The sequence below is a fragment of the Amphiura filiformis genome, chromosome 14, assembly GCF_039555335.1.
Source record: "Amphiura filiformis chromosome 14, Afil_fr2py, whole genome shotgun sequence".
Classification (NCBI taxonomy): Eukaryota; Metazoa; Echinodermata; class Ophiuroidea; order Amphilepidida; family Amphiuridae; genus Amphiura; species Amphiura filiformis.
The window spans coordinates 21,342,408-21,361,475 of record NC_092641.1 but is presented as its reverse complement, the minus strand read 5'-3'; the positions used below and the strand labels follow the sequence as shown (position 1 = coordinate 21,361,475).

The 19,068-nt window shown below is 36.4% G+C and overlaps 1 protein-coding gene across 1 annotated transcript in view; it reads left to right on the top strand.

Moving 5' to 3' along the window:
- The window catches only part of LOC140169823 (uncharacterized), a 57,846-nt gene extending 45,104 nt beyond the window's left edge, over positions 1-12,742 (top strand). The window contains exons 13-17 of the mRNA XM_072193125.1: positions 3,053-3,124; positions 3,380-3,436; positions 5,689-5,879; positions 9,416-11,397; positions 12,168-12,742. Coding sequence (XP_072049226.1) covers positions 3,053-3,124; positions 3,380-3,436; positions 5,689-5,879; positions 9,416-10,839 — 1,744 coding nt within the window. The 3' untranslated portion in view covers positions 10,840-11,397; positions 12,168-12,742. The remainder of the gene's footprint in view (positions 1-3,052; positions 3,125-3,379; positions 3,437-5,688; positions 5,880-9,415; positions 11,398-12,167) is intronic.
- Positions 12,743-19,068: the final 6,326 nt, after the last annotated feature.

The window sequence follows — 19,068 nt, the reverse complement described above, 5'->3', positions numbered from 1 at the left end:
AATTTTGAAATTTGACCCCTGTATGACCTTAAATCTTTTCTGAGCAAGGTGCATTTTTGCCACCCACTTTTTTCATATTCCTTGAGGTCAGATTGTGATATTAAAACTGATTCTGGACAAACAATGCAAGGCAGGGAGGTAAATAAAGATAATTTACTGGGTGGGCAATTTAATTTATTTTTGCCCTCAAATTAGGGAAAATAATTTACTGGGCGGGCAGCGATAATTAATGGCATCCAGGCGTTTGGATTTTCGGAAATGTACTCACAGATTAAAGAAATATATTTAATTATACCTGTTTTGGACGAGTGACATTTTCTAAAATGTATTGAAATTATTTGGTAAGATAATTTACTGGGTGGGCATTTTCCCACCCAGTTAACATGTTATTTACCTCCCTGATGCAAGGGATTTTGCTTGCTTCTTGAGCAACAACAGAAAAAGAAATATTCTTTATTCCTATTATCGTCTAAACACGCACAAATTTGATAAACCCTTCATTTGGGTATAGAATGGTGTAAAATTGCAAATGTCGCGCGTTTCAACTTTTACTTAAATATTATGTAATGGAATGAATATTCGCGCACTGCTCGCCCATATCTCATAACATTGGGCCGAACAAATTCTCACGGGTCAATTTTTTTTTCTTGCACACCCCCTCCCGACAAAAATTCAGACACGCTCCTGATTTCAACTCTTTACTACTGGGCCCCCAGGATATTTTGCTGACAGGGCACTTTTCCTTAAATCCGCCTCTGCATGTAACCCGCAATCTAAAGTCAGTAGTTCACTTGGGAAGGTAACAAACAGAGGGAGTACGGTGACTGAAATGATCAGGTGTGAAAATCTATCAATTGTACACAAATTAATACAAATCATACACATCCAATTTCTCACTGGATGTACTCTGGAGCTACTCCGGATTACCTCCAGGGCTACTCTGTAGCGGTGTACCGTAACACGAGTCAAAAATCCGTGGACTACTCCTATCCGGTTTTCCACGGTGTACCTCCCGTAGAGACAGACTATAGCGGAGTACCTCTAGAGGTACTCCGTAAAAAAATGCGTGATGATCTGTTGCCAGATTTAATGCTATTTTCTCAATTTAGCTTTATTGTATGCTTTTATTAGGCTATATTAGGGAGTTTTGTTCTTTCTTTCTTTCTTTCTTTTATTATTTTCAAATATATGTTAATAATATAATAACAGAAAATAATAAACAAGTAAATAGGCCTACATAAATACATAAACAAGTTCAGAAATAAGGAAGTAAGTAAAATTAATGATGTAAATAATTGACTAAATAAATTTATCAATGAATAAACAAATAAATAGGTAATTAAATTAACAAGTAAAAACTACACAAATAAGAAAGTAAATAAGTAAACATGTGCATTATTTAGGCCTAAATTTTTTTTTTAAATGAATAATAGGCCCTACTCGTAGGCCTAGGCCTATGTAAAATAAACTTTGGTTGTTATTTAGCTTTTTAATTTGATTACCTGTTTGCTTGTTTTTTCATTTGTTTGAGTAGGCCTGCATTTTGTATGTTTTTAAGCATTTTTCTTTGCATATTATACTTGAATGATTGGTCATTTTATAACTAATATTTATTTTAGGACCCCACAATTTATTATTAATTTTATATTTATTATTTCTTTATATGTATTATATTTTACTTATTTACTATTTAATTGTTTAGTAAGTTATTTAAATATTTACTTTTTACTAAGTGACCAATCATTCAAGTATAATAAGCAAAGAAAAAATGTTTAAAAACAAACAAAATACGGCCTACTCAAACAAACGAAAAAACACATATCAAACAGGTAAGTCAACTTAAAAGATGAATAACAACCAAGTAAAAAAATATGAAAACTGTGAATAACATAAATGAAAGATGAAAGACTAGTAGGCCTAAGGCCTAGCCAAACGAATCAAAACCAAACTGTATTGCAAGAAGGTGTATTATATAGGCCTATAGGCCCACGCCTTGCAACAGTAAAGTAAATGCGGTGCAAAATGTTAGGAAAACAGCTTAAAAACAAGAAATTCAAGAAGTATAAATTATGAGTAAATTTTAACTGTAATAATAAACCCGGGTACGGTAAATAAACAAACAACATGAGAAAGTGGAACCGCGAACCGCAGTCATGGCAGTATGCACACAGGAAAACAACGTCACACAAGCATCTCAAGTTAGCAAAACTAAAAACATAACAAGGAACACAAAATTAAATAATGATTGAAAATGATTTTAAAAACAAGTTGAGAAGAAGTCGTACTGGTACTGTCGTTAAACAAAAGAACACGTTTCTACAAAGGAAACAACCACTAAGAGAAACAAAATGTCTCCGTGACATCGGCAAGTGATTCTCGCTCCGTCATGACGCCCTATGCAAACGTGCAAACATGGTCAATCAATTAATCAAAACAACAAACGTTCGCTTTGCTAAAATAGCTAGGTACGCGCACTAGTACGCGGCCGATTACGCGTTAGGTGAGTTGTTTACCGCTGCCGGTCAGTGACCCGTTTGGCTGCGGTTGTACACCGGAGCTGACTTCGGTGTTTATTACTCCAGAGTTGGCTCGTGGCTGACAGCTATCAGATGTACTTCAGAGTAGCTTCTTAAGAGTACCTTTGCAGTAGCTCCGATATGGCGTATCTAGAAGTTGGCACTAGTGTAGCACCGGAGTTGGCTTCTAGACAGACAATGGATGGAGTAACAGCGAAGTAGCTCTGATATGGTGTATCCACGATGGGTTTGCTAAGGTGTAGCTTCTTCGAAGTAGCTTCAGAGTAGCTCTATCAAGGTGTAGCTTCAGGGCTACACCAGGTGTAGCCGCGAAGGTAATCTGCCGCGGTGGTAAACCGTGAATGAGAATCTGGATGTGTAGTTTTAGGCTTAAATATAATAGCAAACGTATGCACAATATGCAAGTGGTCTACGGAGAAGTCTGGTTACTTTACTATCACGTGACTATATAATGTTGTACCTGATAAATATATTTCACTTAGCACATGTCATATTAACCAGTAATATCTTTGCAGGCATATGTATTATAACCCAATAACAAAGATTGAGGATGATGCATTTCACTGGTTAGCAAACGGAGGAAATGTGTAAGTAATATAATTGTGATATCGACCTTTTGTACTTACTATATTATATACTGCTAATATAGATATATAACCATGTGGTTCAATGTTAAGTTTAAGAACCAGTATATATATATCCCAAATGTGTTAACATTTGCATCACATGTAAAGCCTATAAGTACAACGCTCAGCATGTATGTTAAGATAATTATATTTATATGGAATTTGGCATATTTAAATGTAACGTTCAATGTCGTTTTTCCTCATTACAATTATTAGATTTATATCTACAGAGTATCTACACCAGTGGCCGAAATATGCATCAAACATTACCATGTAAGTTTAAAAAGAGCTAGACGATACAACCTCTCTTAAAAGTGCAAGCAGACGCCAAGCATAAATTTTAAAAGATATTAAGGTCTCTATAACCCATCTTTGCACAGTATTTTGTGGGACCTGAAAGCGCATCCACGGTTGTTTGATGGCATGTAAAACTGTGTCATTTTAAAGAAAAGTTGAACAATGATGGCGCTATTTATATGAAAGCGTGTTTGCATCTTTACAAGGGGTAGACACTTGTATACTGGTATTAGAACATCAGGAAAAAGACTAACAAATGGAAAGGAAATTTTCAAAAAACTTTTTATCATAAAATGTAAGGAATAACTCAGATTAATTGGCTAATTTAAATTTAAAACATATGTAAATAGCGTCTGCTTCAGATTGAGCTAGGTGCCACCTGAAAAGGGCACTAATGACACAATGTTTTCTTTACTGGTATACTGGTATTAGAACATAAGGAAAAAGACTAACAAATGGAAAGGAAATTTTCAAAAAACTTTTTATCATAAAATGTAAGGAATAACTCAGATTAATTGGCTAATTTAAATTTAAAACATATGTAAATAGCGTCTGCTTCAGATTGATCTAGGTGCCACCTGAAAAGGGCACTAATGACACAATGTTTTCTTGAGTCCTTATCATGTGTATATTTACAATTAGGTAATCGCGCATCTTAGGGTGGGTTAGGAGAATATAGGACCGCCAAAATAACATATTGTCATTGAAACAGGTTAAAGCAACTTGTAAAACACTTTGAATGATCGCCCCTATACTCTCCCAACCCACCCTAAGATGCGCGATTACCTGAACTTTTCTGTTCATACACATGATGCGGCGGACTCAGGAAAACATTGTGTCATTAATGTACGGTCTAAAAACGCCCCTTTGTTTTTTTTTGTTTTGTTTTTTTGTCTGGTCAAAAAAGGCAAGCAAACTGGGGCGTAGCCAGCTTTCTTGGTCGGGGGGGGAGGGGGCAAACTAAAATTTCAGGTCACAAACGAAAAAAATGCACCATACATACATATACCAATTTTGTTTTTATAGAGACTGTACATGTCTTCGAGCTACCCAAAAGATCTTATTTGGAAGATGTGCGCAAAATTATTTTATTTGACACTATTTTTGCCCATGATTGGTATGAAACGGACTTTATTGTGAGAATGTGCGCGAGTAGTGGGCAAGAATTTTGTATTTTACACTACTTTAGCCCATGATCGGGTTGAATTTTGGTGGAAAAGAGGCTCCTTACCCCTTTTTTCTTTGTTCTCCAGATTTTCGCTTTAATTTTTTGTCAGGAGGCACTCTTCCAACACTCCCCCCCTGCTGGCTACGCTACTGCAATTAAGCAAGGTCGTCATGAGTTGACGGCATGACTTGTTACACTAACGGGCTCGTCATGCTTCTAGATGGACTATCACCACGGTTGTTTGATGTGATCATTATCTTATTCAATTTTCTAACAAAACATTATATAATATTAAAATCAGGACCCGGACAATACCAACAGTTATCACACTTACATACACATGCTAGCTATTTTAACATAGATATTCGTATCTTTATCAACTTATTCATCTTTTTCTGCTTTTTTGTGGTAATTTGTATTCTATAAACTGTATATTTGTGTTCAAATTGAGGGCGCTATTTACGTATATTTAGCCAAATAATATAGGCTATTTGGCTAAAAAGTTTTTGAAAATGTCCTTGTTATTTGTTACTATTTTTCTGATATTTGAATACCATTATACCAATGTCTACATGTATCCCTAGTAAAGATGAAAACAAGATTTAAGATAAATAGCGCCATCATTGTTTACCTTTTCTTAAAGTTAGTATTATTATTCAACAGGGATGAAAAGGGTTAAAAAGAGCTTCCTTATACCCTGGTATGGTAGGTTGAAGTACTTTGGTAGCATGTTAGAGTTACGAGCCTTTTCAAACTCTCTTAATACTTTTTGATGAGCCCTCATGAATGTATCTGTTTTAGGAAAACTGTGAACATTACTGTTTTGATTATTGCTGCGATAAGCCGAAAAAAAAAAATAGGTTCAATTTACATTTTCTTAAGAAGATATTGACTGAAAACTGCATAAATGAACAGCAAAACATGAACGCCTCGGTAAACATTTGGTCGTTGGACTATATCGACAGACTACAGCGTACGAAATCATCCAAAAATACATATTATTAAAAAAAAACATATAGGCTTTAATACTGTCTGATTGCTTCTTCTTTCTATTGCTTAGTTCTTCTGTTGGTACTGACGTCGACGATGTCAAATGGACAGTTGGTGTATATGTTAAAAGAGTTTTATCGCAATCGGGCTTCAACTGCAGCAGAAACGACGACTCTTACTGGGAATGTGTACCATGTAAAGTTGGATATTATACCGCAACCTACGTAGGACCTGAAGGACAGTGTATTAAATGTCCCGCAGGTTGGTATAAGAATATCTGAAATAAATCGTTTATTTATCAGATCGATGTTTTGCAACTTTATTAGGATTTGAAATATTAAAGTAAATAGCTCTTTTGTATCCATGTTATGAAAAACACAGACTTAATATGTACATTCATAAAAACAATACCAAGGCACAGGCCTTCTTTAATATTATTGTATTCATGTCCGGAAACATAACAAAACGCTTCTGTTTTCGCGTCTTGTAAAATCATTTAAAAAAACTGATTAATAAGATAAAATTATGATTCAAATATTACAATGTTCATTATTTTAATTATTTTATACTAGTCTCCTCCTTCACCAGTTTCATTCCGCTCACTCCACACAGTTTGCCAATGATAACGAAAGAGCCCTTTTGATTGGCCAAAATATTTCCCACGTCATCAAGCACGGCTTCAAACAATCAGTAACAATTGGCACCTGTGCACCAGTCTATTCATGCTATTTATAGTACCAATATCGTGCTTATGGTTTACTTAATATGCTTATACTGACGAATTGCCGATAATGTACACCATTTGTGTTATACTGAATTTAGGAGGAGGTGTTATCATTTTACTTTTGTTTTTTATTTGAAGTGCAATTTTTTTTTGCTATGAACATCCATTTCGATTTGGATTTGGAAGATACCTTCTCTTAAATAACAGTATTGCGAACCACCAGCATACATAACTCGATGTAGAGAGTCTTTCCTATTCAGAGGAAATATTGCAATTACACACCTTATTGCCTTTTAACAATGACCATTGACACTAGCACATATCAGAGAAGATGTAAGAAAAGGAAGGAGAACAGAATTATATCCTTGAGATAATCCCGTAGGTAATCCTGTTGCACCTATTCATAGTCCTTTATTCTCAAGTGGTGGGTTAACCAACAATTAACAATGAGAGGACATTCCTGAACCTCGTTCAGTTGGGGATGATTTGAAGTGACCGCCAATTATGACCATTTGATATTTAATACCAGCAATGTGAAAAAAAGAAAGAAATAATGTAGTGCCAAGTTTAACAAGTTATAACTCCGCTTCTGCAGTACGAATGTCAGCGGCGAATGTCAGGTTATTATTTCCCAGTCTTTAAAAAAAATTGCAGGCAGAGGTGGGAATCGATCTCGGTACCTCTCGGTTAAACAGCACTGTGCAAAAACCCTAAGCCAACTAAATATCTGTTGTGAGATGTGTGACATTAATCTTTGATATTGCTTAATGGAACAAATCGCGGAATTAAATCAGTAATAAAAGAAGTAGATTCTTATATAGCGGTCAAATTGGATAAAAAGGGAAATATTTGTCCCTGCTCTAAAGAAAATATAGGTTAGAAAATTATCAAATAAATTTAAATTAAAAATTGAGATTTTATATTTCTTTCTTTCACGAGGCGGCATTATCACAGACAAACACTGTATAAGCTAAAAACTCGACCCTCATCACTAGATGATGTCATAGCTCAATGGTAGAGCATCAGACTGCTGATATCAATATCGTTGGTTCGAGTCCTCCTGCCAGCAATGGTTATATTTATGATTTTAATGCTACGCTAAAATGTGTTTTTTCGTTTATTTATTTATTTATCTATTTATTTATTTATCTATTTATTTATTTATTTATTTATTTGTTTTTGTTTATTTATGTAAATAATTTGATATATTTGAAAGAGGTATTTGAGCAATTCGAAATTTTGATTTTATAATCCTATGGGGTCATTTTGAATCCCCACCCCTCCCAAATTGCCAAACGCACAACACCTATGAGTTTGTATCATGCATAATGATCAGTACGTCCATGTCATCATCATAAAAAAAACACATTCTATGTATACCTGACGCCGGCAACTAGACTCTTATAAAAAAAAATAGTATCACATCTTTCCTGCTCAATCAAAATAATACTTGCAAATAGATCATAGTTTACTAATCTAATCCTGTAATATATAGACCTGTAATATAGGTGATCATTTTACATGGTTTGTTATGGTTGGGATTAGTGTCCGATCTCTGTAATGTAAATGAAGCATATTGATATGCAGGAAGAATCGATCAGGGCGCTAGCTTTATTGTCCTATGAGATGTAGGGCCTAGTCCCAGCATTCATTGTTCATTTAGTATCATAATCTATTAGGGAAAGATAAACACTATTCAAAATATCAATAGATAAGAAGAAAGGGATTTAGAGATTTGTAATTGAGTCATGCATGATTTAACAGAAGGTTCTTTCCAAAACCCAAACGTAATGATCGATAATTTCCCCAAACCTCATGTAGCAAACTGCTCAGAGCATATTTTCTGGGTCTAAAGCTTACATCGTCTCATTTACTTGATCATGATGCGCGCATTATATGAAAATAATTATGCATCAACAGACCACTTTAAATAAACAAACCTGACACACTTATATTGTACTTAATTTTGATTTCAGTTACTTAAAAAATAAAGAAGTTGTAAGCATGGTAAAAAGTAAAAAAAGCTACCTATCCATTGGGATAATTCACTTTGTACTGTACTATATGGAATAGAGTAGGCTCATGATGCAGTCATGTCTACAGTAGAATTCATCTCGACCTTTGCAGGAATTAAACCCCATTAAAAGCTATTAAACCAAGATAACACTCATTAAAACAGCTCAACTGATTAAATCGGATCTTCTCTGGTTGTGCACATGTGTCTGTTTTACATGTGCGATATCGCAATAAAGCTGGTATTATAGCTTCAGTTGGGTAACCGATTATAAAGGAAACGGAAGGAAACAATGGTATGTGGACCTTTGTTCACGAAATGAGACAATGGCCTGCTTTTTGTTAACCAGCATTCTTGAAAATGAGCAACATAATGATTGTTGACTTAACACGGTTTGGAAATAATTTCTTCATATTTTTGGTGTTATTTGTCGTTTACATATCCTTCCTAAAACACAAAAGTGCGACCCTCTCCAAACACCTAAATTAGCTAAAAATTTAGGACATGTTACAAAACTATATTTTCTAGAATTTCATAGAATACTTTAAATGTAGCTTGTACCGTTTTTTTGTGGCATCCTTCAGAACGGAGCGGTCCGTTACCAATATAGCTCAATATTTTCGGTCAAATCTCCATTCAATTAACACGGGGAGTTGAGCTAGCTATGCTTTGCCCTCACTCATATTCTACGAAAGTGCGACCCCTTCTGAACATCTAACCTAGCTGTAATTTTAGGTCATGTTAGAGAAATATATTTGCTAGAAGTTTGGAGAATACTTTAAATATTGGCTGGTTATTTTTCACACAGTGATGTTAACTAGTCAAGTGCCCATTCTTCCAACATACATCATTTGTAGAGGTCACGCGCCAATGGTGAGAGCACTGTGTATTGTGTATAGGAAAACGGACAGTAACTGCAGTATGTTCGACGACAACTCTGAAAGTTCTGAATGCAGCATTTAGGACCCAATTTATGATGATAGCATCATTAAAATTTTAGCTTTGATCGTTTTTTACTTGCGGAAATGACGTCTATTTTGAATACATTTTTATTTTCAGGTGGATTTTACCAGGATAAAATTGGCCAATTAGCTGAGGATGGTGAAGATCTTGGCTGTGAGAGGTGTAATCCAGGAACATTTGTTCCGTTAGAAGATTATCCAGGGACAAAAGCTGCAGATTGCCAAGTTTGTCCTACAGGAACTGATAAAACCAATCCAGCTGGTTTTCGCGCATGCCCTTGTTTAGATGGATATTTCCGAACAGATAGGTTTGGGACTTGCAAACAATGCCCCGAAGAAGGTGTTGATTGTTCCTTTGAGTATCAGAAATTGAAACAAGGATACTGGTGGACATGGAACTTTGACGGGAATGATACAGCAGGGTATATAGAAATGTTGAAGTACAAAGACTTTGTGAATAATATTCTGATTTCAAATGACGGCTACGACAAAAATACCACGAGTTTTAATGGTAAGATACCTATGCCATTCAAGTGCCCTCAAGGAATTGACGCATGTCCTGTACACGGAGATAACATTAGCATTATTAATGCATCCTGCGGAGATGGTTATGAAGGATGGCTGTGTTCTAGATGCAGTAAGGGATACTACCCATGGTTTGAATACTGTTTTGAATGCCCGTCATGGTGGCGTTTGGCTTTAGAACTTGTTATTGTCGCTCTCGTTGTTGTTGCAGTTGTTGGTTTTGCAATTTGGAATTACAGAAGAAAAAGGGGCCGACCAACGCGATCTCCTCTAGATACTTTCATTGGTAGCTTCAAAATTGTCCTCGCTTATTACCAAATAGCTGGTGCAATTTTAACATCTATGCACGACATTCAATGGCCAAAGGAAGTATCACAACTAGCAGGCATCTTTAAATACTTAGAGCTGAACATCTTTAAACTCTTGGCTAAGCCTCGCTGCTTCACAGATGCCTTGCAATTAAACATTTACGAGGAATTCGTGGTTGGTATGTCATTTTGTGCCGTGGTTATCATCTTGTCTTGCATGATTTATGTATGCCTGAAGTACCGTTTTCGACATGCTGTGATTCCGGAAAAATATTACTTACCTGTAATCGCCCTCGTGGTCGTCTTCTTGTTTATAACCTACCAAAGTGTATGTCAGGTTATCATGGGGCTTATGCCACCAGCTTGCCATACCTTTTGTCTTGTTGCCAACGGTACCAGGTGCACGTATAGTGTTACCAAACTACGATCTGATTACGGAATCAACTGCAACAGTCCAAAGCATCTGCACTTCCAAATGGGGGCATACATATGTCTGATATACGTTGTTGGATTTCCAATCAGCATGCTGCTTGTGATCAAAGATCCTAAAACAGTCTTTGGTATCATTAGAAACATTTTTCTCAACAAACGGAAGATAATCATGATAATGAAGAACGCGAGAGTACGGCTTCGACAATGGAAGACAGTATTGACTCTGAAGAAATTGCGGAAAGAACGCCCATGTTAAATAACATTGACATATTGTCAGAGAGTAGTGTATCGGAATCTAATCGGGATAATGATGAACGCGGTGAAAACAGTTCGGCTTCAACAATGGAAGACAGGGTTAACTCTGAAGAAAATACGGATAGAGGGCCCTTGTCAATTAACAATGACGCAGATGAAAACAGTAATGATATTGACGATGACATCCCACTGCACATTCGATTTCTTTGCGAGAACTACGAACCTGAATATTGGTTCTGGGAAATCGTTGAACTGTCGCGTAAATTAATTCAAACGTCGCTTGTAGTTTTGTGGGGGTCAGAAGATACTTTTACGCTCGGTTTATCCATTTCCATCTCAGTGGTCTATACTGTCATTCACGCATATGTAAAGCCGATAAAAGATAAATTTGAACACTGGCTCCAGATGCTGGCACTCATGGCCATTTTCTTCAACTTGTTAGCAGCTATATATTTTAAGGTTCCCTACAGCGAAGATCCTACCTACAGCAACCACAGGGAAAACCTCACGACCGCGTTCATCCTTACCGTAAACCTTTCAGTTGTGCTGCTAGCTGTAGGTAAGTTTCAGAACATGCATGCTATGGTAAAATTGAGAGCATTTTACATTGGCCTTTTCGAGATATGGCGGACACAATAGGATGGCGCTGCTCGAAATAGGTAAATTCTTTTGAATTTACCGGCTTTTACCCATATTGAAGACTGCCCTCCTACTGTGTACGCCATATTTCAAAAAGGCTAATTGGGAGCACGCCGACCTAACTTTTGTGGCCTAAGTGTTTGACTCATGATCGTAAGGAAGTGGGTTCGATCCCCATCAGGGACATCGTTTTGTGTCTTTTTAGGCAAGAATCTTTATCTCGATTGTTCCATTCCACCCAGGTGAATAACAGAGAGCTGTTGTCGTGCCGGTGCCGTTGTTTTTGGCAGTCACATGGTGTGATGTATTCTAGTGTAGGTGGACCTACTGTATCTTGAGCATGTCGATCACATATCTTTGTAACTTTTATTCCAAACAATCTTAGAGATTGGCCCGAAGTAGGCTGGAAACAGAATGAACACAAAAATGTAGTATATCTTATTCCTGACGCAATAGAACTATATACTACGATATTAATTAACCCCTGTTATGAATTAATCATTAAAAATAATACAAGCGTACTATAATTTCAGGTGAAACAAATTATAATACTATCAAATATCTCGAGTAGTTTTCATATTAAATTCCCAAAATTGAGTAAAACAAAATTTTAAACTTACAAAGCAACCACTGTTGTTACCAAATAGCCCCAAAATGTAGTTATATGAGTTTAACTTTCCATCTTTGCAGGAAACATTCTTATCAGGCTCATCAAGCTCATCGTTGAATGGAAAGCTGTTGGAAGTCAACGATGCAATGACAACCCCGTTGACAACCCCGTTGACAACCCCGATGACAACCCCGATGACAACCCCGATGACAACCCCGATGACAACTGCACAAACTTACTTCGCTGCGGTGGCTGTTGCTGCGTCTCAATTGGGGGATTGTTGTCCGAATTTTCAACCGTTAGTCATCATAATACACGAAGACGTAATCTACCCACATAACGATCAGATTTTATTATTTTTCAACCGGATGTGACAGTGACGTCAACGCGTTAAGGTAGCTGCTTCGCACTAGCGTCTATACGGCGTCTTTATTTGAGTTCTCGGGTGTGGGGTCAGAAAGAACTGGGATAATCAGTTACGGAGCTTTGATTTCATTTAAAGCTACGTGAATTAAAGTGAACTATACTCAGATCGGAATTTTTATTTTTAGTGATTTCATTGAAGAAATGACTGCAGTGATATTGACATTTATCGTTAGTTTTTACAGTTTTAGGAATATGATAATTTGTATTTAGTTTTTTTTTTCATCTTTATTATCATTATTTAAGTCGAATAGCTTAAAGGAGTATTTTGTGACGAAAACAGCTTATTTCCAAAATTTCAGTTGATTCCGATTTTGCATTTGCGAGTTATGCATGATTATGTGTATTACAGTGTTCCAAAGACAATGTGTTGTAATTTCGTTCTGGTATACCAGAACGAAATTCAAATTTCACGATAAGTATAGTATTCGCCGTTAGAAGTGACGTAGTTAATCACATTAACTACCATAGCAATAGAGGAATATAATTTTGACTATATCGCCCTGCACTACAACGCTCACTCGGTACCTATGCATTGAACCATACATGTCAAAGAACAGGGATAATGACCTATATCGTAATTCTATAGAATATGCATATTATGCTGATCACTAGCACCAGTTAGTGTGCAATCTGCTTGTAGTGCGGGGCGAACTATTCAAAATTGCTCGGACTTCGTTAAAACCACGAGCAATGTATATATGGTTGTGGAGTTATGAGCAAAAAGGTAACATTGTGACGTTATAGGTCTAGTTTTGGCACCACAGGGAGTAAAATAAAAAAATGCTCCGATTTTGTTACAAATAGTCCCAAATTATTGGTCTTTTCATGATAAATCAGAAAAATAATAGTTTGCACTATGTAGTATGTTTTGTAACCTCAGTAACACATCAGAATCGACAATACCTATTAAATGGCATTGAGTTCTATTGAGTTAATATGACCTTGACAAATTGTTGTGTTACACTGTATAGGAAAGCATTCAAGATAGTTAAAACTATTCGTCGGCAGAGTGCTACACTATCGTAAGTGCAGTTTGGACAGTTTTACAGGAGGAGCATTTTTGTGTTTAGCGTAGCCGTTTGTTTCCAAGTAGCCATAAAATGACATGGGAATGTAAAGCAATTTGATTTTAATAATATAAAATATACAAATCGTGTTACAGTTAATAAATCGATTAAATTATTTACTGATTTAGATGTCGTAAGTGCCACATACGATAGTGTTACACTGAAATTGAAATGAGTGTAGACGGCAACACTATCGTATGTGCCACATACGATAGTGTTACACTCAAATAGAAATGAGTGTAGAGTGCAACACTATCGTATGTGCCACATACGATAGTGTAGCATTCATTGCTAAATTAGGATGTGCGTAATATTGGCTCAAATATCCAATATTTTGTCATTTTATGTTTCTTAAGAAGTGTTAATTTATTTTGGCACATAATATTTTCAAATACAAGACACCTTTCGCCGTAAAGTTATCTCTCAAGATTTATTACTGAATCTAAAACTAAAAACACCGGATTTATCGTCTCTATCACCAGTCATGGGAGCTATGAACTTAGCCAGCATGATGAAAACGCATACAACCGTCAGCGTCACAGCCAGTGATGTGTTAGAGACTGTTTTGCACTTACGATGGTGTAGCATTCCGTGATGTTGTTGTTTAGGCCCAATAAAGTAGCGTATGTGGCACATACGATGGTCTTGCAGCAAATGAAAACAAAATTAGCGTGCAAGACTATCGTAAGTGGCACATACGATAGTCTTACATGCATTAATTAAAATTGCATTGCACTTACGATATTTTATTTTATTAATTAAAAAATAATTAAGCAATTTTGAAACTTAGAACCTGGTTTAAAATGTGCGTTTTTATATGGCCTTCCATAATTCGTCAAAATCTCATTTTGGCCAAAAATGTCACTTACGATAGTGTAGCACTCTGGCGACGTATTCTTTTTCTGATTTCTTGCAACCAGACAAAAAAATTTGAGATCAGTTTTTTCAATATCAGAGCAACTTTCATTTTCGCCCCTATTGGGCCCATGACTTCATAATCTTACTCTTTTGCCCGTAACTCCATAATCGTAAATCATAGATAGGCCAAAGTATAGTTTTTCTGGATCCTTATTATCAATCCACTCGCTGTACTCGCTATGAAATAATCAATGCAATTTTTGCCAAAGCTCACTACCATTCGCAGAAAATAGTTACTAACCATAAGGCATATAGAATATACTATAGTAACTCTTCCCTTTTCTCAGTTGAATGAATGTCAGCTAAACTCTTGTCACATAAAGGTTAAAGGCTTTAATTATCAGAGATTAACTAAATATACAGCGCCTTCCGCGGGTATCAATAATATATTAGAATTAATCTTTATTTCCATAATAAAAAACAACAAAATACAAAGAAATTCAACATCGAAAAAATAAAACAAGACAATTATGGAGGAGATGATCAGCATTGACCATCCCCTTACAGAACTAAATTTTATTTATTTTTATTTATAACATTCGGCCGAAGCCAGGCTAATCCCAATAGTACTCAGAGGCTACTAAATTTAAGGGACGCCATCCGGATATGACGGGACAGGGATATGGGAAGAGGTCCGATTTTAGATGCAGGAGGAAAACCGGAGCTCAATTGATTAGCGCGTTTGTACTTACCCGAGAGGTACCCGGTTCAAAACCCGGTACCGGAAGGTTTTTTTCTCTCCATTTTTAACCCAAACTTTTTTATATTCATTTGAAATGAACATATTGCAAGGCGTAATATATTTTGTTTCCTTTTTTCTGACACGGTTCGAAAAAAACAAATATTTTCCGTTCAATACAGGCCGGGCATTGTACGTCATACGAACGCGAATTGTTGTTGTTGCTTGCCTGCCCAGAATGCAATTCACGTATACCAAGGTATACGTAAATTAATACAACAGCAAACAAACAAGAGTATATAAGCCTATCACACAAGAACAAAAACGGGGCTCCAAGAACTAGTTGTAAATTGAGATTAGCTGTGTTTTATATTTGTTTCGAAAATGTTTTATTGAGTTTGCTACTTTAAGGTTATCGTTCAGGGAATTCCAGAACAGTGGGCCGGTAGTCCTGATTAAATGATCAGTGAATACTTTCTTGTTTCTTGTTTGATTATACTTATTACTGTTCCTTGTGTGATAGCTATGAATATCGGATCGTTTTAGAAAGAAACTGTCAAATGAACATGGTAGCTGTTTAAAAGAATATTTATACATGTATACACCTAGTTCTAGTTTGAATATATCATAAACATTGAGCAAATTGAATTTATGAAATAGTGGTCCAGAATGGCTTCGATAATGGCTATTTAAAATGGTTCTCATGGCCCATTTTTGAAGCAAATGTATTTTATTAAGATATGTTTTACATGCATTCCCCCATGTAGTTATACCATAATTAATATAAGGCAAGGCAAGCGTACAATAAAGCGTGTGCAAAACACGCCCAGGTATAAAAAATTTCAACTTGTTTATCATACCTATATTCCGTGAAATTGTTTTTGAGATTCCGTTGATATGGTTTTTCCATGTGAGATTTTCATCGATAATTACACCTAAAAATTTCAGTTACCCTTTGCAAGTTTGTACCATCCAAAGTAATATCTCTGTTTTCTTGTGAATTATTTATCGAAGTCATTCTAGGGGTATATCCATAATCATGTAATTAGTTTTACTAGCATTTACAGAAAGTTAGTTTGCTTTAAACCAGTTACTCACTTCGGATAACTCTTTATTTATTAATGACATTTGATTAGCAATGTCATTACTTGAGTATAGAATTGTCGTATCATCAGCAAATAATACAAAGTCTAATATAGTCGAGGTATTCGCTATATCATATATGTATCAAAGGGCTTTACATTTATTCCGCTGTCGTTAGAATATGTCAGATGCCCTACAGTGCCCAAGGCATGCTCATACCTTTGGGCGGCGCTCAATGGACAATATTCATAACACTGAGCTCCCCATTTCACCCCTGGGTAGAGAGAGAGAGGGGGGGGGGCAAGGGATTGTGTTCCAATATCTGTGTTTAAAGCGTCTTACCCAAGTGCCCAACACGATTGCACCGCCGGGGCTCGAACTCGCAATAATCAGATTGTGAGGCAGAGCCCGTACCGCTGCGCTACCGTAACATATTATATATAGGCTTATTTGATCACATGTCATATATATTGTATAAATGTATGTAAATGGTCTATTCCTGTTGAAATCCGTACCCGCCTATGGAAGACACACAAGGAGTGTAGATTTCAAATGGAGTCATTTATTTTGATAACCTCATTTGAAGTTTACACTCCCTGTGTGGAGGATTAAGGTCATGTTATTCCATAGATTTCAACTGGAATTGCCCCATAATATTAATAACTCACTCTGATTGCAAATTGGTACCATCTGTCTAGCGCCGTACTACGGTACTATGCCAAATTCGACAGACTCCGATAAAAAACAACGGAATAAAAATAAGTATGGACGTACTTTATTCTATTTTCATTTTGATATCAGAATTTGCCTTTATCAGATTTGCCATTAATTGTCCGTTTCATTTCTGTAGCAACAGCTGGGCATATGCTTGTTCCAAAAATACACAAATCCAGGGGCGTAACCAGACCTGACCTTCCGGGGGGCAAGATTGAAAAATTTCCCAATTTCTGATCAAAAGTTGTAGCATAGAGAGCGGCTTGCCGCGAAGCGTTAAACGGGCGGGGTCCAGGGGCCCGCCTTAGGGCCCCTGGTGGGGTCCAGGGGCAAAGCCCCGGCGGAGGTCAAGGGGCGGAGCCCCTGAAGCTCCTGGTTTTGGCATATTAGAAGCTAAAAAATCAGTGTTTCAGAGTACAAATTTCACAATGAAAGTAGTATAGATCTTCTTCCCTCTTTCTTTCCCTTTTCTCTTCCCCCTTCCCCTTTTCTCTTCTCCCTTCCCTTTTTTTTCTTCCCTCTTTTTTCTTTTCTTCTTTCTTCTTCCCTCTTTCTTCCCTCTTTTTTCTCTTCTTTCCCCTTTCTCTTCCCTCTTTTTCTCTCCTTCTCCCCTTTTCCCCTTCCCAATTAGGATTGTTTAGATGGCTTGCTTATTCAACCGTTTCAACCTTTTTAATATTTGTGATGCGATCTAGCAAAATCAGTCGGAACTCAGAAATATAAAATTTTTAGTTTCTTATAGGATATTCTTAGTCAGTGGGAGTGGTCTATACGTAGACACATAATCTGATTGGACAATCGCATGATTTTGGGTGTCGTCTATCAGGCCGTAGACGACCCCACGTCATCATAAGTGTTGATAACGCGTAACACGCTCGTAGAGGTGCGCGTATGTATTGCGTTGTATGCGTAGACGCAGTGCGGAATACTCGCACGCGCTAGCAGTACGCGCAACTAAGGATGTGAAGTTGTAAACAAGTTTCGTTCATTTTAGAAAAGGGGGAGTTTTTATGATGGTAACTTAATTTTGCTTTAAAAAATAGTTTACAGTTATTAAAATAAAATTTAACTGACTAAGCGCCGGCATCCACTACTCAAAATATTGGACCTGCCTGTCGTCTATCACACGGTAGAGGATAGGCAAAATAAAAATTCCTATCGTTTATTCTCTAAGTAAAAAGGATTTACAAAGCTGGATTTTGCAGAAAACCTTAGTAAAATTGAACAACCAATTCCAAAGATATGAGAAATTAAAGAGTTTCCAAAACAATAAGAAACAAAAGGAAATATTTCCTTTGTGTGGCTATATCTCAAAATCAATATTTCCAGTTCCGACTGATTTTGCTTGATCGCATCACATTTTATTATTTTAAACAAACTTGTTTTAAACGGTTTTAATACAGGTCACCAAAACAACCCGATTTTTAAACGTTTTAAACAGCGGTTTTAATATTCCATGTTGCACCAGAATAGTAAAAATGTTTGTAATGAAACGTAAAATGTAAGTAGGCGCATGCTTTTTTCTATCGAACAATTTTGTCTTCAAGGTTTGAAATATATAAATAAATACCCAGGATGGTTTGTCAATACTTTCTTGTCGTCTTCTTTGCCTATGTAGGCCTAATCATAGAGTTGAACTGCCCACTACAAAAACTGTCAGACTGTGTACACCAGTTTTGCCCAAAACGGGAATATTGTATTATACCACTCGTGACGTCATATAATCTTGGAGTAAAGTTACACGCAATCGTAACAGTTGTGTTATTCCATAAGTTTTCCTGTCACAGGTCAGTGGTTTAATACGAGATTACCGAAATAATTGATTCATCACGTCTCGCACTTGCAAATGCCTGACGACTTTAAACCCTGTTTTAGGTGATATTATTATGGCCCATTTCGGCATTAAAATTAAGAATTAGTATTTTGATATATGATTTGTCCATTTAAAAATCTGTCAAAGACGCGAAAATTTCATGTAGCTGCTTTTATTACTTCAAGTGCAAATCCATATTCTGCTGTTCGTGCAAGACCATTGCAAGTGGCAAAACATCGCTCTGTTTTATTATCGTCCATTATCGGTACTCAACTTCCTGT